Source organism: Harpia harpyja, chromosome 12, assembly GCF_026419915.1.
Source record: "Harpia harpyja isolate bHarHar1 chromosome 12, bHarHar1 primary haplotype, whole genome shotgun sequence".
Classification (NCBI taxonomy): domain Eukaryota; kingdom Metazoa; phylum Chordata; class Aves; order Accipitriformes; family Accipitridae; genus Harpia; species Harpia harpyja.
The window spans coordinates 29372922-29391085 of NC_068951.1; the positions used below are offsets into that span (position 1 = coordinate 29372922).

The 18164-nt window shown below is 52.5% G+C and overlaps 1 protein-coding gene across 9 annotated transcripts; it reads right to left on the bottom strand.

Annotated features, from left to right (window-relative positions):
- Positions 1-1649: 1649 nt before the first annotated feature.
- On the bottom strand, positions 1650-17558 carry ZIC4 (Zic family member 4). 9 transcript variants are annotated; one of them, XR_008237621.1, is made up of 5 exons: positions 11169-12454; positions 6616-6728; positions 6404-6532; positions 4379-4501; positions 1650-4175 (listed from the first exon to the last, which is right to left on the bottom strand). XR_008237621.1 is itself a non-coding variant. In XM_052804477.1 (4 exons), exons 1-4 carry the CDS (start codon positions 12391-12393, stop codon positions 4475-4477), a joined length of 1494 nt encoding a protein of 497 aa, XP_052660437.1. In that variant the 5' UTR covers positions 12394-12454; the 3' UTR covers positions 1650-4474. The 9 variants fall into 9 exon arrangements, 8 of the variants coding, with proteins under 8 accessions (XP_052660437.1, XP_052660435.1, XP_052660432.1 ...); XM_052804477.1 differs by having other exon boundaries at positions 1650-4501; XM_052804472.1 differs by lacking the exons at positions 1650-4175; positions 4379-4501 and having other exon boundaries at positions 5788-6532; positions 11169-11786; positions 11895-12454.
- Between the last annotated feature and the right edge of the window lie 606 nt (positions 17559-18164).

An 18164-nucleotide genomic window follows, 5' to 3' on the forward strand; every position in this document is an offset into this window, starting at 1 on the left:
GTGTGTACACACGCACACCAGCCCTGGACGCGGTCCCTCCCGGGTAGGGGGGGTGCGGTCCCTCCCGGGTAGGGGGGGTCCGGCCCCGAGAAGCGGCGGCGGTGCGGAGCGCTGCGGGCCGGGCCGGGCCGGGCCGGGCCGGCCCCGGGGAGAGGGCAGGCTGGCGGGGGCAGAGGGGAGGGCTGAGCAATCCGACGCACACAGAGACACTTGACAACGATCTTTTTTTAGTTTTTCTTTTTTTTTTCTTTTTTCCCAACCGTAATCCATTTCAGGGTTTCTGTCCCAAAGAGCCTAAATTGTGGCTGAGCCCGCTTAGGCTGGAGAGGTGCGCTGTGTTTAACAGCACGCTGCACCTCCTTCCCCTCCGCTTCTCCCGATAAGGCGGCGGAAACGGGTCTCGGTTACTGATTCATATTTCTAATCTTCCTTTCCTGAACATACAATGTTCTTTTGTTAAATGAATGGTCTTTAATTAATGCACTTGCACAATGCGGGGGCTTGCATGGGGATCGATGATAGGAAGCAACAGGGGATGGTTCCCTCCAAAATGGTTTGTCAGCATTGAGAAAGAAAAGGCAATGTCTATAAAAGGACCACTAATAATGCCCACACGTCTCTCACCATGTTGTCTGAGGGGACATTCCTTCCCTTGTTGACAGTCAAGTGTAATAAGTACATGTCTTCGCTCAATCATTATAGACCATAGAATTGTATTCTTTAATTAGCATGTACTGTTAGCCCTCCTTTCCTTTATGGGCCATTTTTTTGTCTTTTACAGACCAGCAAAAATGTTTTCCTTCGGTTCTTTTTCTTCAATTCTTTTCTTTCTTTAATTATTTTCTGTCTTTTTCTCTCTCCCTTTCTGTAGTCAAATGTATTCTTTATTGACAATATTCCACCAGCCAAAGCCAACTTTTTGTCATCTCTCTGTGTTAGGCAACTTCTTTCAAGTATTCCTTTTTTTTTTTTTAAAAGGAGTCAAAGCAGCGCGCATGCGCACGACTCCCGCCGGCTTTAGTACGGCTATGTGCCCAAGGCTGCTGCATCCCTCTAAATTGCAAAGCTGAGGTTTAAAAAGTCATGCGAAGAAAAGTCTGAGTATGTTCGGGAGCTGCGAACCCCTGCAACGTATTAAAATCGGTTAGAGGAGTATGCAAGACGACGAAGGCTTACCTTCAGGTTACTTTAGCTGACGAATTTCCTCTCTCAGAAAGAAAGAAAATGCTCTAAATCCTCCTAGGAACCTTGTCAAAAGTGTCACTGTGACAGGGACTCATTTTGGGGGGGGAATTCTTCAAACAAACAGTTTCATCCCTCACCCGCGCAGCCAAAACAAAAACCCCTCAGGGGCGGAGGGGAGCGGCAGCTTTTCGCGGGGGGCTTCGGCTGGAAACTCTCGCCAGTACCCAGAGTATTAGTGACCCCAGAACCGCAAACTGCCCGTGCAGGAGTCAGGGTGCCACTGCGGAGCTAACCGGGGCGGGGGGAGACAAAGGGACAGGGCTCCACTTGGGTGACACCGGGCTCTGTTATCACACTCACACTCTGCACCTCGGTCAAGATTTAAAGTACAGTTCATTTGAAGTCTCCGATCTGAAAAATGTTATCTCAGAAATTAAGCCAAAGAAGTGTTTTGTTTTGTTCTTTTAATGCAAATGCCAACCTAAAACGATTAACATTAAAAAGAGGTTAAAGACCAACAAAAAACACGCATTAGTACTTGATTGTACACCACATTAATAGTACACCGGTTTGGGGAATTTTTTTCCCCAACTAATACAAAAACCAACAGAAAGACAAGGTTGATTACACAGTGTTTTAGGAATGGCTCGGTATCATCAGTACAAACACATATTTTAAAAGTGCACATTTGTAAAAATAACCATAGAATTGAAACGTTTATAAATATTTATTGTAAAAAAATCCAAATATTAAAAATAAATAGTATGTTCAAACACACAACAGAACATTCCTTCATTACCAAACACGTGATGAAGGAAAATACGGAGTATAAGAAGTCTGGAAAGAGATACAGCGTATCAGCATTGCAAATGTTTTTTTGCGAGCTACATTTTCAGAGGCTTCTCCTCTGTACAGTTCACAAGGAATGTGGTAGATTTTCCCATAAATATGACAAGATCCAGAATTAATAATAACAATAACAACAATAATAATAATAATACCCACTTCACTGCAGTTTGACTCGGTCTTTACTTAGGAAAAGTCCCATTAAATTAATGGGGTTGCTTAGAATGGCAGGATTGGGCTCAGGTCATTCTGTAGCAACTAAAATAGAAGTACACTGATGAGTTACAACTTCAAGGAATTCGTGTTACGAACAGAGCGTTGCATGATCTCCAGTGAGAAACTACTAAATAAACCTTGACCAGGGAATCATTTCAATATACACCGTGATGTTTATAAAATGAAGATACAAAAGGGATGCAGTTTGACTACCTTTACACTTATGGACAATAAAACATGAGAGCATATGGAAGCCATCGCTCTGAATGCGTCAACAACTTCGATACGTTGCAGTATATACATGCTTAATAGGTATTCGGACTGTTAAAATGATCAAAGCCTTTACTCTTATGTCTACGCTCTTGCTTTCACTCTACTGGAAAGAAAACGTTTGTTGGTCACATAGTGGTGTTAATGAAACCCAACATTTCTGCCTTCTCCCAAGAATCGCATTCTGTGCAGCATATGTGTAGGAATAATTTATTAGATGGAAAAGTTCAGAGGATAAAATGCAAAAAAATGGACATCATTTCAACTTTCGAACAGTAAGGTCATACAGACATCTATGGTGATCTGTACACAGACAGAGTTTCACACAGCCACAGCCACATATATCCAGATGTATGTCTATACACAGGATTCGATAGTTTGGTATTTTCTGCACCCTCTGGACCCCTAAAGTTATCTTTAAAAGTTTGATTTTATCTCTTTAGAAACGGTTTAAAGCTAACGGGCAGGGTGAGTTTGACAGAGAGGAGAACAAATCGCTGACAAAGAACCTTTTACGTTTCATCAGCGTTGTTAGGACGACGAGCAGGAATTTCTCAGATAATAACTCCCACTTCAAAGATTTCTCAGCTCAATAGAAATTGGACCATCCTTTTTATTCAACCACAAGGGCTGGCACTAAAGACGACTCAACTGTTTGAATTTTTTTTCATCGTGTTTATTTTTCCCCTATTCACCAGGGTACTTGGATAAAATAAACAACAAGACAATTACTGGAACATGGACTTCTAACTTTCCCGGGCCCATGGCCCAGCGCCCATGGCCCCGGCCGTGCGGGTGTCAAGTTCCCCCGCACCGCGGAGCCTCCGCTCGCCGCCGCGCAGCGCCGGCAGGCCGGGGTGGGGAGGCAAGGGGGGCACTGGCAGTTCCCCCGGCCCTCGCCCCGCTTTCCTTGGGTCCTGGGGGGCTTCCAGCGGCACACTTACTCCCTGGGGCCGCGGCAGCCCAGGGCGGGGGAGTCTTTCGGTCCCCGTCCTCTCTTCCCCCGCGACGGGGGGGGAATGAAGAGGGAAGAACTTCTCGGGCTTCGTGGCCGGGTTTTGCTGGGACAAGCTGGTCAGAAATACGGGGGAGAGGGGAGGGGAGCTGGCCCCGAGCCGGGCTGGCAGCCCCTTGCTTTAGGGAGGAGGAGAGCGGGGCTACAACGCCGGAGCAGGGCTGGCCTCGGGGGGAGGGCGAAGGCCAGCAGACCCCAACTCCGGCAAAGTGCATTAGGTGGAGGAAGTATATCTCTAGCGGGGAGCAGATTGAGTGTATTAAGCTAGCATGAAACCAAAGGTCAGTGCAAATGTATCTTAATAGACTGTCTCAAATGGAGTGTGCCTCCTTTGAAGGCCGCTTGCTATTGCTCTCCTCATTACCATAGCGATCCTAACGTGGCATGCTGATGCACCATAAAACTCACACTTTCAACCCCAAAATCAGGCCCTTTGAACAACCCGAGCTTGATTAGACCTTTCTCCTTTTCTTTTCCCCCTTAAAAACCATTTCCTTGCCTTTAGAAACTCGCCCTCAAATCCCAAACGCATTCTCTGATCCCGGCAGAAAGCAGAAACAAAAGTGAGCTGAGGCGACGGTTCAAGCGGGCCTTTTCTTCCTGACAGTCTTATCCATTTTTATTATGGTCTGGAACAAGTGCCCTGTTCGCGTGGGTTTTGTTTACCGGAAATTAAATGAAAATGATTTAGTTCGCGTCAAACAAAAATATATACTTGTATACACAAGAAAAAGGGCCTGTTAGACGTAAATATTATGTCCTTAATGAAAAGACTGGACGGGCTCCAGACTTCGCCTTTCACTATTTAAGTATGACTTGCCTATTGCCATAGAAATCCTAACTTACCATGAAGATTCACCGTTGTGAAGAAATACTTCTTTGTGCGAGCTTGCTTTGATGTCTAAGGCATAAGATTCAGGCTTTCAGCTGCGTCTGTCTAGATTACCTTGAGAGCAACGGAGTAGACATCTGTAACAAGCAAATGAAAAATTAAAGGTGATTAGCCTGCACATCCAAATACTTCTGTAAATAGAGAAATAAAGAAATAAACAGATCTCAGGACACGATGGAAACACCCTCCCTCCCCGCAGCTGCCTTCTGTACCTCTCGATTTCCACGACACAAGTTTCAAGGGCTGCAGAGGGGCACAGTTTTCCCCTACTTTAGGCTCCTCTCTCGCACATTTCTCCCACCTAGGTAATTCCCTACGTGTATTCCCGGTAGCGACACGCTCTTGTCACTATTCGAGGTGTTTAAATGCACAAGTTGTCGATTTTGGGCAAGTGAAGAAGGGAACCCTGACTTGCTGCCTTGGGAGGAAAATAAAGCCGCATTAGCAGGGGAGGCGCTGGGCCGGGGGGGTGGGGGGGTGGGTTAGCCACTGACCAGCTATTCGTTTGCCCGTAGCTTTATATTTAGAGGTATATACATATACGTGCGTGCGTGCATACGTGTACAGTTGTAGACACACGCTAACCCCAGTCACCTGGGTGCAGAGGTGATGTATCAGACACGAGAAGATGCGGTTACAGCAGCCTTCTGTCTGCGCTCAGCAAGCCATGGAAACCTCTTCCAGCAGCCCGTGCTATTTATTTGCCTATACTATCTGGTATTCTTAAACATCATTAAAGTAATTAAAACGGCACCATTCGGCAGTTTCAAGCTACCCCAGTGGAGGGGGTTGTTTTCTGTTGGTTTTGTTGGGTTTTTTTTTCCCCTTCCTTCTTTCTCTGAACCAGAGGAGTGAACACTGTGGCTTTGCGTTGGGTCTAGTTTGAAGCTCCGGGGCGGGATGAAGATGCTAAAGCCGCGTTGCCGGGCCGGTACAAGCATTTATCATCGGGACTATTCGCAGGGCAGACGCCGTGGAGCTGCGGCCCCGGGTCCCCGCGCTGCCGGGGGGCTGCCCGGCCCCGGGCCCGGCCCCGGCCCTTGCCGTGACGTCACCGAGCGGGCTCTGCCCCCCCCCCGCCCCCTCCGCGCCCCCGGGAGCCTCAGCGCCCACGGTTCAACAGGAGCCACGCTCCGGGTGGGAACGGGCATGTTTGGGTATTAGAAGTCATTACCAGTGGGAGCTAAAATGGACAGTCAATCACCTCACCCCCCCTGGGCCTTTCTTTATTAGCGACTACTGGGAAGGGGAGGGGGGGAAAATATATATATATATTTATATACGGCAAGAGGGGAAAGTAAGGAGATTCTTTACAGACACGTCCATCGAACGGGTTAATTAATCAAAGAATTTAATGGATCCATTTTGTACAGTTCGGTAACAAATAATAGTTTATATATATATATTTCTTAAAAAACCACACTCTCACAGCAAATCGTGGGCGAACAGAACACTGCAGCACACGGCACTGTTGACAAGAGAAAATCTGTACAGCCAAAATCTGTATGAAACCACTTTGGTCCTCCGGGGAGGGGAGGGGAAGGGAAGGGGATGCAAATCAGCGGGCTTGTAAACAGACCGGAGCAAGGCGGTCGGGGCGGGGGCGGTGTGTGGCACCGAGCGGGGAGGCGACAGCACCCCGGCCGAGGCGGGAGCGGCCCTCCCGAGGGCGAGGCGCCGGCGGCGCAGGCTGGGGCCCGCCGCCGGCCCACCCGCGCACTCCGCCGCGCGTCGTCTCTCCCTCTGCCGAGCGCCTCGCTCGGCCTCTCCCGCTCGGCCTCCCCGTGCCCCGGAGCGGCGCTCCCCGTCCCCGGCCGGGCGAGGGCCGCCCGCCGGCGCTCCGCCGCCCGCCGGCGCGCCCTAGCAGCGGGGCCGGGGCTCGCCGGGGGGGCGCGGCGGCGGCGGCGGCGGCGGCGGCGGCGGGGGGGGCGGCGAGGGGCGCGGGGGGGCCGCGGAGCCCCGCGCCCTGACACACGTACCATTCGCTCAGGTTGGCGGCGGGCTGCGCGGGCGCGGAGGGCTCGGCGTGGGAACAGGAGGCGGGGGGCTCCCGGCCGGAGTCCGAGGAGGGGGACACCAAGGAGGGCGTGGAGGACTCGTAGCCGGAGCTGGGAGGAGGGGATTTGCAGTGCACTTTCATGTGTTTTCTCAGGGAGCTGGGGTGGGTGTAGGACTTGTCGCAGCCTCTCACTTTGCAGTTGTAGGGCTTGTCGCTGGTGTGGACGTGCGAGTGCTTCTTCCTGTCGCTGCTGTTGGCGAAGCGTCTGTCACAGCCCTCGAATTCACATTTGAACGGCTTCTCCCCTGCAGGAGGCAACGGGCGAGCACAGCCATTAGCGACGGCGGCCGCGGGGCAGGAGCCGCGCACCCCGGCACACCCCCCTCCCCCCCGCCCCTCAAGCCCGCACCGTCCCCGGGCCCCTCTCTCCGGCCCCAGCACGGCTCCTCTCCCCGGCGCAGCTCCCCTCCGGCCGCCGCCTGCCCCCCCCCCCCCCCCCCCCGCCACCCGCCCTGCCCTTCTCCGCCCGCCCCGCCGAGCTCCCCCGGCGCCGCCGCCCCGTGCCCACCCGGCTGCGCAGCCGGCTCCGCAGCGGGAGCGCCCTGCCCGGCCAGCTTCTCCTCCCCCTTCCCCTGCCCTGTGTGTCGACGTGGGGTTTTGTGCAAAAGACAAAGCCCCGAGATAAGGAAAACTTAGAGGCCAAGTGCTCGTTCCGAGCAAAGAACGTGTGCCGTCCCCGCAGACTCGGATGTCCTGCAGAAAGAGCGGTCAGTGATTTATCCCTGGGAAGGTTTTTACATTAAATACATTTCTCACACTCCCCCAGGTGCACGTGGAAATATTATTCATAACCCGGCTAGATCACGTCTCTTCCACTCCATTCGTGCACTGGTTACAATCCCGTGGAAGATCCGCATCCCCCCTCCTTTCCCCGCTCCCCGGCGTGCTGGTACCGTGCGTTAAGGCACAACATCTTTTCCAAAAGACGCTGATTGTGGGGGGCAAAAGGATAGAGATTCAGCAGGAGGATGACTAGGCCGGTGCACGGCACTGTCGTGAGGGTAGGATTCCCTTTTCATTTGAACCTACTCAGTCATGGAAGGAATTGCAATCGGGATTAATTTGTCTCGTAATATGATAAGTGACGTTAAGCATAATAGCAATACAATCGTGTTGCTGGAGTCGTGTGAAAGTTTAACCTCGGATCGTGTGGACCGGGCATGGTACACGATACAGAGGACGTTTTCAAGGAAACATGCCACAGACAGCTTCGGGATGAAATGATGACTACGTTATTGTCGCTGATAATAGCGAACTGCAAAACCCTGCTCGCCAAGCAGCACCCAGGTCCTGCACCCACCGAGTATGAAAATAACCTCCTCACCCGTCAAAAGCCAAAAAGTATCTGGGCACAGAGGACACCACAAAAATACACGGCCGAACCTTAAACGTGAAGTGCAAACAAAGCCACTGTGTTCACCATCATGGCGTATGTGGTCGAAAGGACTTGCAATATTTGTAAAAGCTTCCAGCTTTTGGTTTGGTTTTTTTTTTTCCCCGAATATGTTGGGGCTTTTTTTTTCCCCTCTCAGTTCGTCACGATTAAATTTCGGAGGGACGCAGCCCACCTCGTGCTCGGCTGCGAGCAGAGGCACATAAAGGAAGGCATTCCAAATATTTCACATGAATGCACTTTATGCAAGGAGGGTGGGAAAAAGCTCATGGCCCCGCGTTTAAAGTATGTCCCTTCCGCACTGTAATAATCAATGAGGAGCTCTCACATCCTGCGCCGCTAACATTTGCACAGAGGATGGGTAAATACCTGGCGTTAGAGGGAAGGGGGGAAGAGGTTAAAAATAAGGTCTCTTTGAAAACAACGCGGGCCCTGTAACCAAATACCGTCGACATACAGCGGTGCATATGCATAGACACACGCACGCATATAATCTAATTACAGTTTCACGTAAGGAAACAATTTGACCTTCAGCATCCAAGTTGAGACAACAAATCAAGGATATTAGTGTAGTACAAGCAAGCAGTAAGTTAGGAGACCCCAGGGAAAGCCATCCTCATAAGCACTCTGCTTGTGCAAAGTGAGTTCCATTCAGGTAAAAGCGGGCTGCGGCGCATTCCGCTTCCCCGAGAGTTGAAAAATGTTCAACTTCGCTTAACCCCCTGAAAGAGCCGCTGAAAAGTCCCTCCGTACAGTCGGGTTTCAAGTGGGAAGAGGGCAGCATTTTCTCAGCTGCCCGGTTTGCATTCTCTGAACGCCTCAATAAAGAGGAGCCATCCGAGCCATTTGCAAGTATTCCTTTCGCGAGAGCAGGTTTTCTTACGTGGAAATCCCTACCCGGCAGGGAGAGGACATTTTACAGGTCCTGGCTGCCGCAGCCGTGGCACGGAGGTGCAGCCACGCAGAAAGTTCCCCGGGCGATGGAGGAGCGCAGGATCTGAACCGCCATTTTACCCCCACACTTGTAGCTGGGCAAAAGTGTTCAGTGAAATTCAGCTTGGAAATTGTGGCATAATCCCCCGTCTCCGGGAGTGGATTAAGGTATTTACAAACTTCTCCGGGTGGGTGGAGGGAGGATGGGGGGGCTGGGGGGGGGGGGGAGCCGGAGGTGGCGGCCCCCGGGCTGCGGGCGAGGCGCGGGGGCGGCGGGGGCCGCCCGGGAGGGAGAGGGGCTCCGTCCCACGCCTCGCACTATTGTTCCTGGCCCGCTGGGAAGGCGGCGAAGTGATCCCTGCCCGTCCTGCTCGTCCCGCTGCTGCCGCCGCCGCCTTAACGGCCTTATCCTCCAACCTGGAAAATTCGCACATCGCCAGAAATCCCTCTGCCTGCTCCCCAGCCTCGGAGAAATCAGAAGTCATTAATATTTGAGGAGGCAATAATTTTCCTGTTGAATCTAGAACTGTCTTCATGAATAATTCGTAGCGAGTTCTATTAGGGTTTCAGAAACATTGCGTTTTTGACAACTTCTGAGTGTTTAATAGAAACGGTGGAACCATAAAGGCCCTGCAGGAGTTTTCACAATACAGCAATTAATCACCGGGAAAGTTAAAGCGAAAAGTACAGACGCGCAGAATGATGTTTAATAAACGCAACCCTCCGATCTCGGGTTTGTCCTGAACCTGCCTCTCCGATGTAGGTCAGTTTTCCCAAGAATTTAACCATTTTCTGCTTCAGAGACTTCAAACAGTGAGGCCGTTAAAGAGCAGTAAAAGTTTGTTTACTTAAGAAAAACACTGTCATTAAGGGATGAGCTCTCCCGGTTAATGGCTGTACCTGTGCTGATCTGCCAAGGAACTGGCTCGGAGACAAGTTATGTGACCCGGGGATACTCTTTTCTCCTCGAAAAAGGGGGCCGAGAAGGCAGCGGAGGAACACAACTTTGCTATCGCCCCCCCCCCCCCCGCACACAGACGAGCTATTCATAGAGCGATGGAAAAATAATTAGGTGACGAGTGACGGTCGCTGTAAAATCTCTGTGCTATGTTTAGACGATAGCGATACGAAATTAGTATATGTTCTGCATATTATATCACGTCGAGTTGTAGCATAAAAATGCAACTCCTGGAAGGTCAAGCCCTGCACCGAGCATGGGGGAAGGGGAGTTTTATGAACTGGAAGGCGAAAAAAATCGTTTGGCTGTAAGCAGATCTTACAATAGGATTATGTAGTTTCCCTCGCAGTACATAAGGCTGTACAGAAGGGAATGGGAGGTGGAAAACCCTACACTGGAACAGATTAAATTTTCCAAAAGGGGCTTATTTCTTATCTTCTTCTTCGGGGGGGGGGGGGGGGGGGGAGCGCCAGCGCTACAGACTACAAACACCGGCTGCTAAACTAATTAATACAACTTCACAAGCTGCTCCTGGAAGTGTGAAAACTTTCTACGTTCAATTTCATTAATTATAAATGCTTTCCTGGCCGGAAGAGTTCAAACGTAGTTTTGCAAGATCGTCCATGGAGTTACTTTATTTTCTGGTAACTAGAACTAACAGATGTTTCTGACACATGTCCCAATTTCGCTTAACAGATCTGCAAATGACATTTCAAAATGTACAGGCCGAAACAATACCGGGTTTTCTTCTCTCTTTTTTTTTCCCCCCTCCCGAGAATCAGAACTTGCAGCTCCCCATATTTGCGAACGCAGAGAGTCGTTGGAAGGCAATGCTCATTAAAAATGTCAGTGTTATTCAGATCAAACATTTGAAACTCCCTCTGCCCAAAACAAAACTGTTGAACGAAAAGGTCGCAGCTGTGTTATTCTCACAATGTTCGAGCAGCAGCATCTCAGCGACATCAGTCAAAACTGACTAGACAAGTTGTAACTTCTATTGTTCACTTTTAATTTGTGAGCTTGCACAATGATTTCATTTTTTCCCCAACTACTTTAAATTGAAAAAAAAAAAATCCTCGCCTGTGTGAATAAGCAGAAATAGCAGCTATATCACTCGATATTTACACAGATCTACTCGTATAAACATTACAGCAGCATCTCCGCACAACCAGAAAAAAATATGGACGAGAATTCTGAGATTTGTTCTCGCTCTCCCTTTCCCCCCCCCTTTTCTCCCCCCTCCTCCAAACGGTAAAGAAGCAAACAAATCTGAGAATTTATTTTCCAGAAGTACTTGGCGTGCATTCAATAACAACGCAAAGGATACATTAAAAACAAAATAAAGCAAAACAGTATGCTGAATAACACAGAGAGAGAGTAAAGAGAGCTTTACATACTGACCTGTATGAGTTCTTTTGTGTATTTTGAGATTCTCTGATCTGGCAAACACTTTGCCACAGCCTGGGAAAGGGCAGGGGAAAGGTTTTTCACCTGTGTGGACTCTGATGTGATTTACAAGTTTATATTTGGCCTTGAAAGGTTTCCCTTCTCTTGGACACTCTTCCCAGAAACATATGTGATTGGACTGCTCGGGTCCTCCAACGTGCTCCACCGTGACATGAGTCACCAGCTCGTGCATCGTGCTGAAAGTTTTCGAGCATAATTTTTTGGGAGTCTGGTCCAACTCAATCCACTTACAGATGAGTTCCTGTTTGATGGGCTGCCTCATGTAACGAAAGAAGGCACCCGGGCCGTGGTGTGGAGCCAGATTCACGTTCAGATTCATGCCACCGTAGCTATGAAGCGAAGAAGCAGCAAAAGGATCTGTCCTGGAGGCTGGTACTTGAGTGAAATGTTCAGACCTGGCGTACATTTCTCCAGGTAACCCCAGTCTTATCTGTCCGTTTAGATGGCCACCTGGAGCTGCATGGGGAGGCTGCTCATGGAGTCCAGTGAACAGAGAGGGATTCCCAGCTTCTGAGTGGTGGTGGTGGTGACCATGGTGTCCGGGGTAGCTACCTGTTGTTGAGACAAACAGTCCGTGGTGAGAACTTGCAGCGGGGTGCTGCTCGGTCAGCCCTGGCATGAGTGGGGCCGGCAGGTCTCTGCGTACGAAGAAGTCCCTACCTGCTGCCAGAGCCTGGGCTGGGTGAGAGACGGGGTAAGGGGCTGCTGGTGACTGCGCCGGGCCAAACGCTCCCGTTTGACTAGAGACCACCTCGGCTTGGCCTGCCATATGATGATGATGATGATGATGATGATGATGATGATGATGGCGGTGGTGGTGGTGGTGGAGCTGGTGGTGGGGATGAGGGGCAGGGCTGAGCTTAAGGGCCGCGGGGTGATGCTGAGGAGGAGGATGAGGAGGAGGATGGTGGCGGTGCCCCATGTGTTCTGGCCGGAGCGGGTGCGGCCCGAGGCGGGACTCGGCGGCGTGCTCCCCCGGCTGCGTGGGCGCCGTGGCGTGGGGGTGCCCGGCGAAGCCCGGGAAGCCTGTCATGCTCTGAGGGGGGTGGTGGTGGTGGTGGCGAGGAGCCCCCGCCAAGTCTACTAATCTCAGCGCCGCGTTCCGCCTGGAGAGAGCAGCAGGGTCCATCACTGGGATCCCCAGAGCATCCACGCTCATTAGCTTCTAACGCTAAAAAGTCACCTGACAGCGGGAGGAGAGAGACACGGCGGGGGGCAGGGGGGGGAAACCAACTTTTTTTTTTTCTTTCTCCCCCCAAAAAGTTTCCCGGTCCCGCCGCCCCGGCGGCGGGGCGCACGGGCGGCGCTACCAGCGGGTGGGCTCGGCGGGGCCGGCGGGGGCTCGCTTTTGGCGGCAGCGGGCCGGGCAGGTCCCCACGCGCCGCCCGTCCTCCCGCGGGGCCGGCGGGGAGCCCCGCGCCGCGCGGCCGCGGGACGGGACGGGGCGCGGGCGGCCGCGCGCCGCCTCCGGGCCGCGGCGCCGGCCCCGCCGGCCAAACAATCGCCGCGCCTTCCCATTGGCTGCCGCCGGGGTGACGTCACCGATGACAGGTCCCGCCGCTGACTGAAAGGGTTATGGCCCGGTGCGGCGGCGGGGGGGGGGGGAGAGGGTGTGCGCGCGCGGGGGAGGGACTGCGCATGCGCGGCCGCCGGGCGTCCCCTTTCCCCAGCCCCCCCCCCTCCCACCTCCCCGCTCCGCGGAGCCCCTCGGCTCGGCCCGGGGGCACGGCGGAGCCCGCGGCCGCAGCCCGGCCCGGCGGCGGGAGACCCTGACCGGGGTCTTCCCGCCGCGTCGTGCCGTGCCGTGCCGTGCCGTGCCGTGGCACGCTGCGCCCCGCCGCGCCCCGCCGTCGGGCCGTCGCCGAGCTTCCGCCGCCGGGCTGCGGCCGCGGGGGAACAAAGCCAAGGCGGGCGGGGGGGAGCGCCCCGGCGGCCCGCCCCGGCCTTTGTCCGTGCCCGCTGCCCTGCCCCGAGGCGGGGGTCAGCCCGCGGGGCTCCCCCCCCGGGGGAGCCCCGGCAGCCCCGCCGGTGCCCGCCGCCCGGCCGGAGGGGCGGGAGGCCGGGCGGCCCCGCGCCCCCCGCGGAAGCGTTCCCGGGCCGGCCTGCGGGTCCCTGACACTTGTTGACAGCGCGGGGAGCCGGTCCTTCCCCGGCGAAACCGGCGGCTGGAGCTGCCCCGCCAACGTGCTTGCTGGGCGTGCGCGTTTGGCCTGCTGCTCGGGCTATTGTACCGTCGCCTGAGCCCTGACAAAGGATTCCTGGAAGCCTCCCCGTCCCCTTCTCCTTTGACAAGTTTTAGCAGTTATCTGGTTATTGGCTGCCGGAGCGATGCGAGAAATCGTGATGTTCAGACTGAATCTGAGTGTTTAACCCAGAAGAGGGAGTCTCTCTCCCTTTCCCTCTCTCACGCACGCTTACAGGGTCGCTCCACGTAAAATCCCCATCCTGGGCTTGAAGGAAAAGCATTGCAAAACATTCATAACCGACTCGGTTCTGATGCTTCTCACCTGAAGGAAATAACATGGTCTGCAGGGTTTGCGTTGCTAGTGATGGAAGTGTAGGTTAGGGTTTCAGCTTTATACACCGAGGCCTTACAGCTTTACAAAAGCTTAGCGCTTCAGCACGGAAGGAAGCATCTACTTAAGTTTTTAAGAAGGGGGTTGTGAACTTAAAAAAAGTAAATGAAACGTGGGACAAGGTTCTTCTGCTTCAAGAAAGGAAAACACAGCTGTAAATATCTGCCTGCCGTATTACCACAGAACTCGGATTCTGACATAAAAACGACTCCACCAATAAACACACAGTCTTACGAAATAAAGCAACAATTAATTCTCTATCCATCACATCAAACTCTCAGCATTTTAATACATTGACTCGCTGTTAACTTGCCAGTGGATACTTTACTGCACGCACACCAGGTAAAGCTCCCAGCACGGGATTCTGCATCTCCATAAAAATCTAACGGTATCAGTGATGAACAGGTTTTACGTTAAGTAGTAAACCAAGACACTGTTTGGCAATGTCAGCCCAGCTACTTTCATAACAGAAGCTACCAGCCAATGATCGGAAACCATAAGATTAAAGTGTAGGACATGCATAACCACATAGGGGACGTTTCTGTCACAGCTTCACATACTCTGGACCGGCTGCAGTTACGTATTTTGGCTCTCTTGGCTTTCACCATATTTACCCTCTAACACAAGGCTGATATTTAGGTAGCTAGCTATAGATACATCCTCGTGTACATCTTTCTGAGTGGAGATGATGAAAAGTGACAAATGATGCAATTAGCTCTCCATCCTTACATAACATGTTTACGCAGGCATTTTAAACCACACACCATCCTCACAATATCTCAACTATCAAGTCTAGTTGCTCTACGAAATGGATTTGACAGTCCTATTCATGACCATCTCAATAGGAGTGCACAGAAGAGACAAACGTTAGGAAGTATGAATCTGTTACTTACAAACGTACTGAGAGTGTGAATTCCAAATAAAGCTGCTTTCCTCATACCTCCTTAAAACACTGCATCTCTACATACTTGTTATCCATCAATTCTGACACTTCTCAGTCAAGGGAGAAAACATCTGGAACAGTTTATCAATTAAAAAAAATGTCATAACCGGTTTGCCCTAAGCTCATTTAAAATATTGTGATGGTTTCTCGTCAGACACTCATGGCTCTCAGCTCGCCCCTCACTCAGGGCTCTCTCTCACTCCCCTTTGCGGGCAATGCGGGAGAACCTGGCCCTCGGTGTCCCTCACTGTTAGGTGAAGTTGGTGTGAGCCCCGGTTGCGTGCGTGGGGGGAGCGGGGCGGGGGGCGGGCGGGGGCCACCACATGACTGCGGGGAGGCGGAGAAACGGGGAAGAGGAGGGGAGCGGGGCCAGATCCGGCCGAGCTCCGCGCATCTCCCAGAACGTTTGGAAAGCTCGAACGCCTGGTCGCGCAGCCCTTTGGCAGCTGGAGCTCGCACGGCTGCCACTCGAGGGGTGGCCGAGGTCTCCTGCGTCTTGGCAGCGACCTGAGCCGTGTTTGACCAGATAAGCCGGGCTCTCGGCAAACTCTCGACTGTGTCAACAGCAGCTTGCGCAGGGCCGTTTTTTTAAATTATTATTACTTCCTTTCCAACCAACCTGGCTACGGTAAGGGCATCCCCTTCTAGACTGCCCTCGGGACTCATGAGCTGGATGAACCCGGAGCCCTTCCAGGGAGAAACCAAGATTGCTCAAGCAGCGGAACAGAAACATCCTGAGCTGGAGCTGAAACTCAGACGTCAGGGCAGGTCCATAGGACAATATTTTTATAAGATCTACAGGGCAGATCTTGTCTTAAGGGCAGTGAAGTTTAGAGGGACCACGGTGCTCTCCTGAGTGCCAGATCAACACGAACAGACGGGCAGCTTGATCCCGAGTACAAATTTTCTAGTGGCTGCTGTGGTTCTGCGACCCCGTCCGCAGCCCCCGACCCCAAAGCCCGTCCGTGCTGGAGGGCTGCTCCACAGAGGTGACATGTTGTAACAAGGACGAGTCACAAGCACTTTTCCTCCTCGCTCCCCCCGTCCGAGCCTGCCCCCGACCCGGCGCTCTCAGGGAAGAGGCGAGCTGGCCGAGGCAGCGCCGGGAGAAGGCAGGAGCCCTGCACGTCGGGGCTGTGCCCTGGGCGGGGGGCAGAGCTGCCTCCCTGCTTTCCACCCCACCGTGCGGGACCCAGAGCTCCGCCTGCCCACACCTCGGGGGTGCGGGGCCGAGCCGGGCAGCCCCAAGCCTCCGGCCCCTGCCTGCACCCCCGCCCCGCGCCGGGCGGCTGCCGGGGCCTACGGGATGGGAACTGCCCCGCACTCCCCTTTGCGGTGAGCCCCGGGGCTGGGGACAGCCCCAGGTGCCGATCCACCGCAGATCCTCCACCCTTTGCCTTGGGTTTTGGTAGGAATCTACCCACACAGCAAGGCGCGTATTCATATTTCCACCTTTGCCGAAGCCAGGGCTTGCTGTGAAGGTGAGATGCAAAAGCCCAGGAACCCAAGTGTTGTGCTCTTGGACTTGGGACCAAATCCCGCTCGCCCTTAGAGTCGTGCTCAGTGCAAGGAACAGCTCCTGCTCCGGGAAGCATCGGGAAGAGCCAAACCTGACCTTCACCCACTCCCGTGCTCTCCCACTCCTGCCTCTGCGGAAGCTTCCCCTCCCGACGAGCCAGCTAGAAACTTTCCAGCCGGTGCCCGAGGGCTGGGATGGGACGGGATGCCCCAAACTCTCCAAACAGCAGGTTCCAGGGGCTACCTTTAGGCTTCAGCTCCCCGACGAGAGGAGGGAAACGGTTTCATCTGAAAATCCTAATATTTACTGCGAGAAAGGGGAAGAAAAGCGAGGAATAGAGAGGACCCAGAAGTCACCCTGTGCGATTCCTTATCCCCCAACCCCGCACTGGGCAGAGAGGGATGAGGGAGGCAGCGGGTGACACAGGGGCAGGCGCGGGACCTGAGCCCGAGTCCCTGCCTGCCCCGGCAGAAGGCACTGCTGTTTAGGAAGAGGAGGTTCAAGAAAGCCTTTCGGTAATCCCAGCATCTCCTTGGAGAGAAGAGGAGAGGGTACCGAGCGGCTCGGGAGCACACTCTGCCTTTCTTTCTGTTCCCTCGCCCCATTCCCATTTACGGGGACTTCTTTATTTCAGGGTTCCCGGATAATGGGAACTCAGCTATCAGACGAGGAATGGCTTGCGTCTAGGTTTGCCTCTCACTTTTTGTGACCTAGAGCTACCCTAGGACAAGCAAATCATATGCTTATTTTAAAAAGAATATTTCATTCAGTACCTCCAGATTAAGGTATTCCTGTCAGATAAGCTGTCAGTCACTAACTACTTAGACACCGCATTGTGGAAGCCTGGTATCCCTGGTAAAGATGATACATATCATGTAAACCCCATCAACAAGATCAAAGTCTTCTTCTTTAATAGGATCCAATACATGTCAAACCTCATTCCAATCAAATCGTCCGTAAATGAATTCAAGATGAATATGTCATAGAATAATGTGACAGTGCAATCACATGGGGTCAGGGGTTGTTGTTTCAATGAGAGAGTCGTCAAATATTAATTCTAGAACCTCCAAATGAATAGGCATTGAGCAGGATTAGGCAGCTGCTGGTGGGGAGTTGTGTCGCTGATTTGTGTTTATGCAAGTACGTTAAACACTAAGCTGAAAAAAATATTGTCTCCTTTGAACTGAAAAAAAGACATATTTTAACTTACTTGACTTTTCCAGGATGTTTCTGTAAAGCCGTTTTCTTTTCCTCATTACAAGGGGAGTCTTGTGCCTCATTTCCTGACTTTGTTCCTGTTTGGGGAGAGAGGTGGAAAGTTAAGAGCAAAACCATTTGTGTGTGATATGAAATGAGTAAGGGGCTATATGAGTCGGGCATCATTAATTCAAACAGAAAAGAAACACCAAACCAAACCAAAACACAAGAGTTAAGCAGAGAGGGTGGCGGGAGGAAGAGAAGCTTTCTCCGAGGGGAAACTGGAGGCTGTCTCCCCAGCAAAGCAGCACATGTTTTATGGAGTCATGAAGTTTCCATGGCTGATTTAGGGAAAAAAAAAATATGAAAGGACATCTTTTTCAGTTCTCCTTTGATCTGACATTCACCTTCTGGCAGGCTATTGTAAGGCAGGTTTTTACCAACTCGACTATATTGTTTACAGATCCTATCCCTCCCGAAATTAAATTTTGGACTCTCTGCGAGCCTCCAACGCAAGTTGTTGTCTCAGCAAGGATTAGTATAGTACCACCCTGGCACTTCTCCCTGCCTATAATTTTCAGCTTGCTCTTTGCACTCTGCAAGGCAGAGCACTGCCACTACTGCAGGCAGAACTTTGCACAGCTTTCTTTGAGCGGCAGCAATAACCCTGAGAGCGGATCTGGGGTTTGATGCAG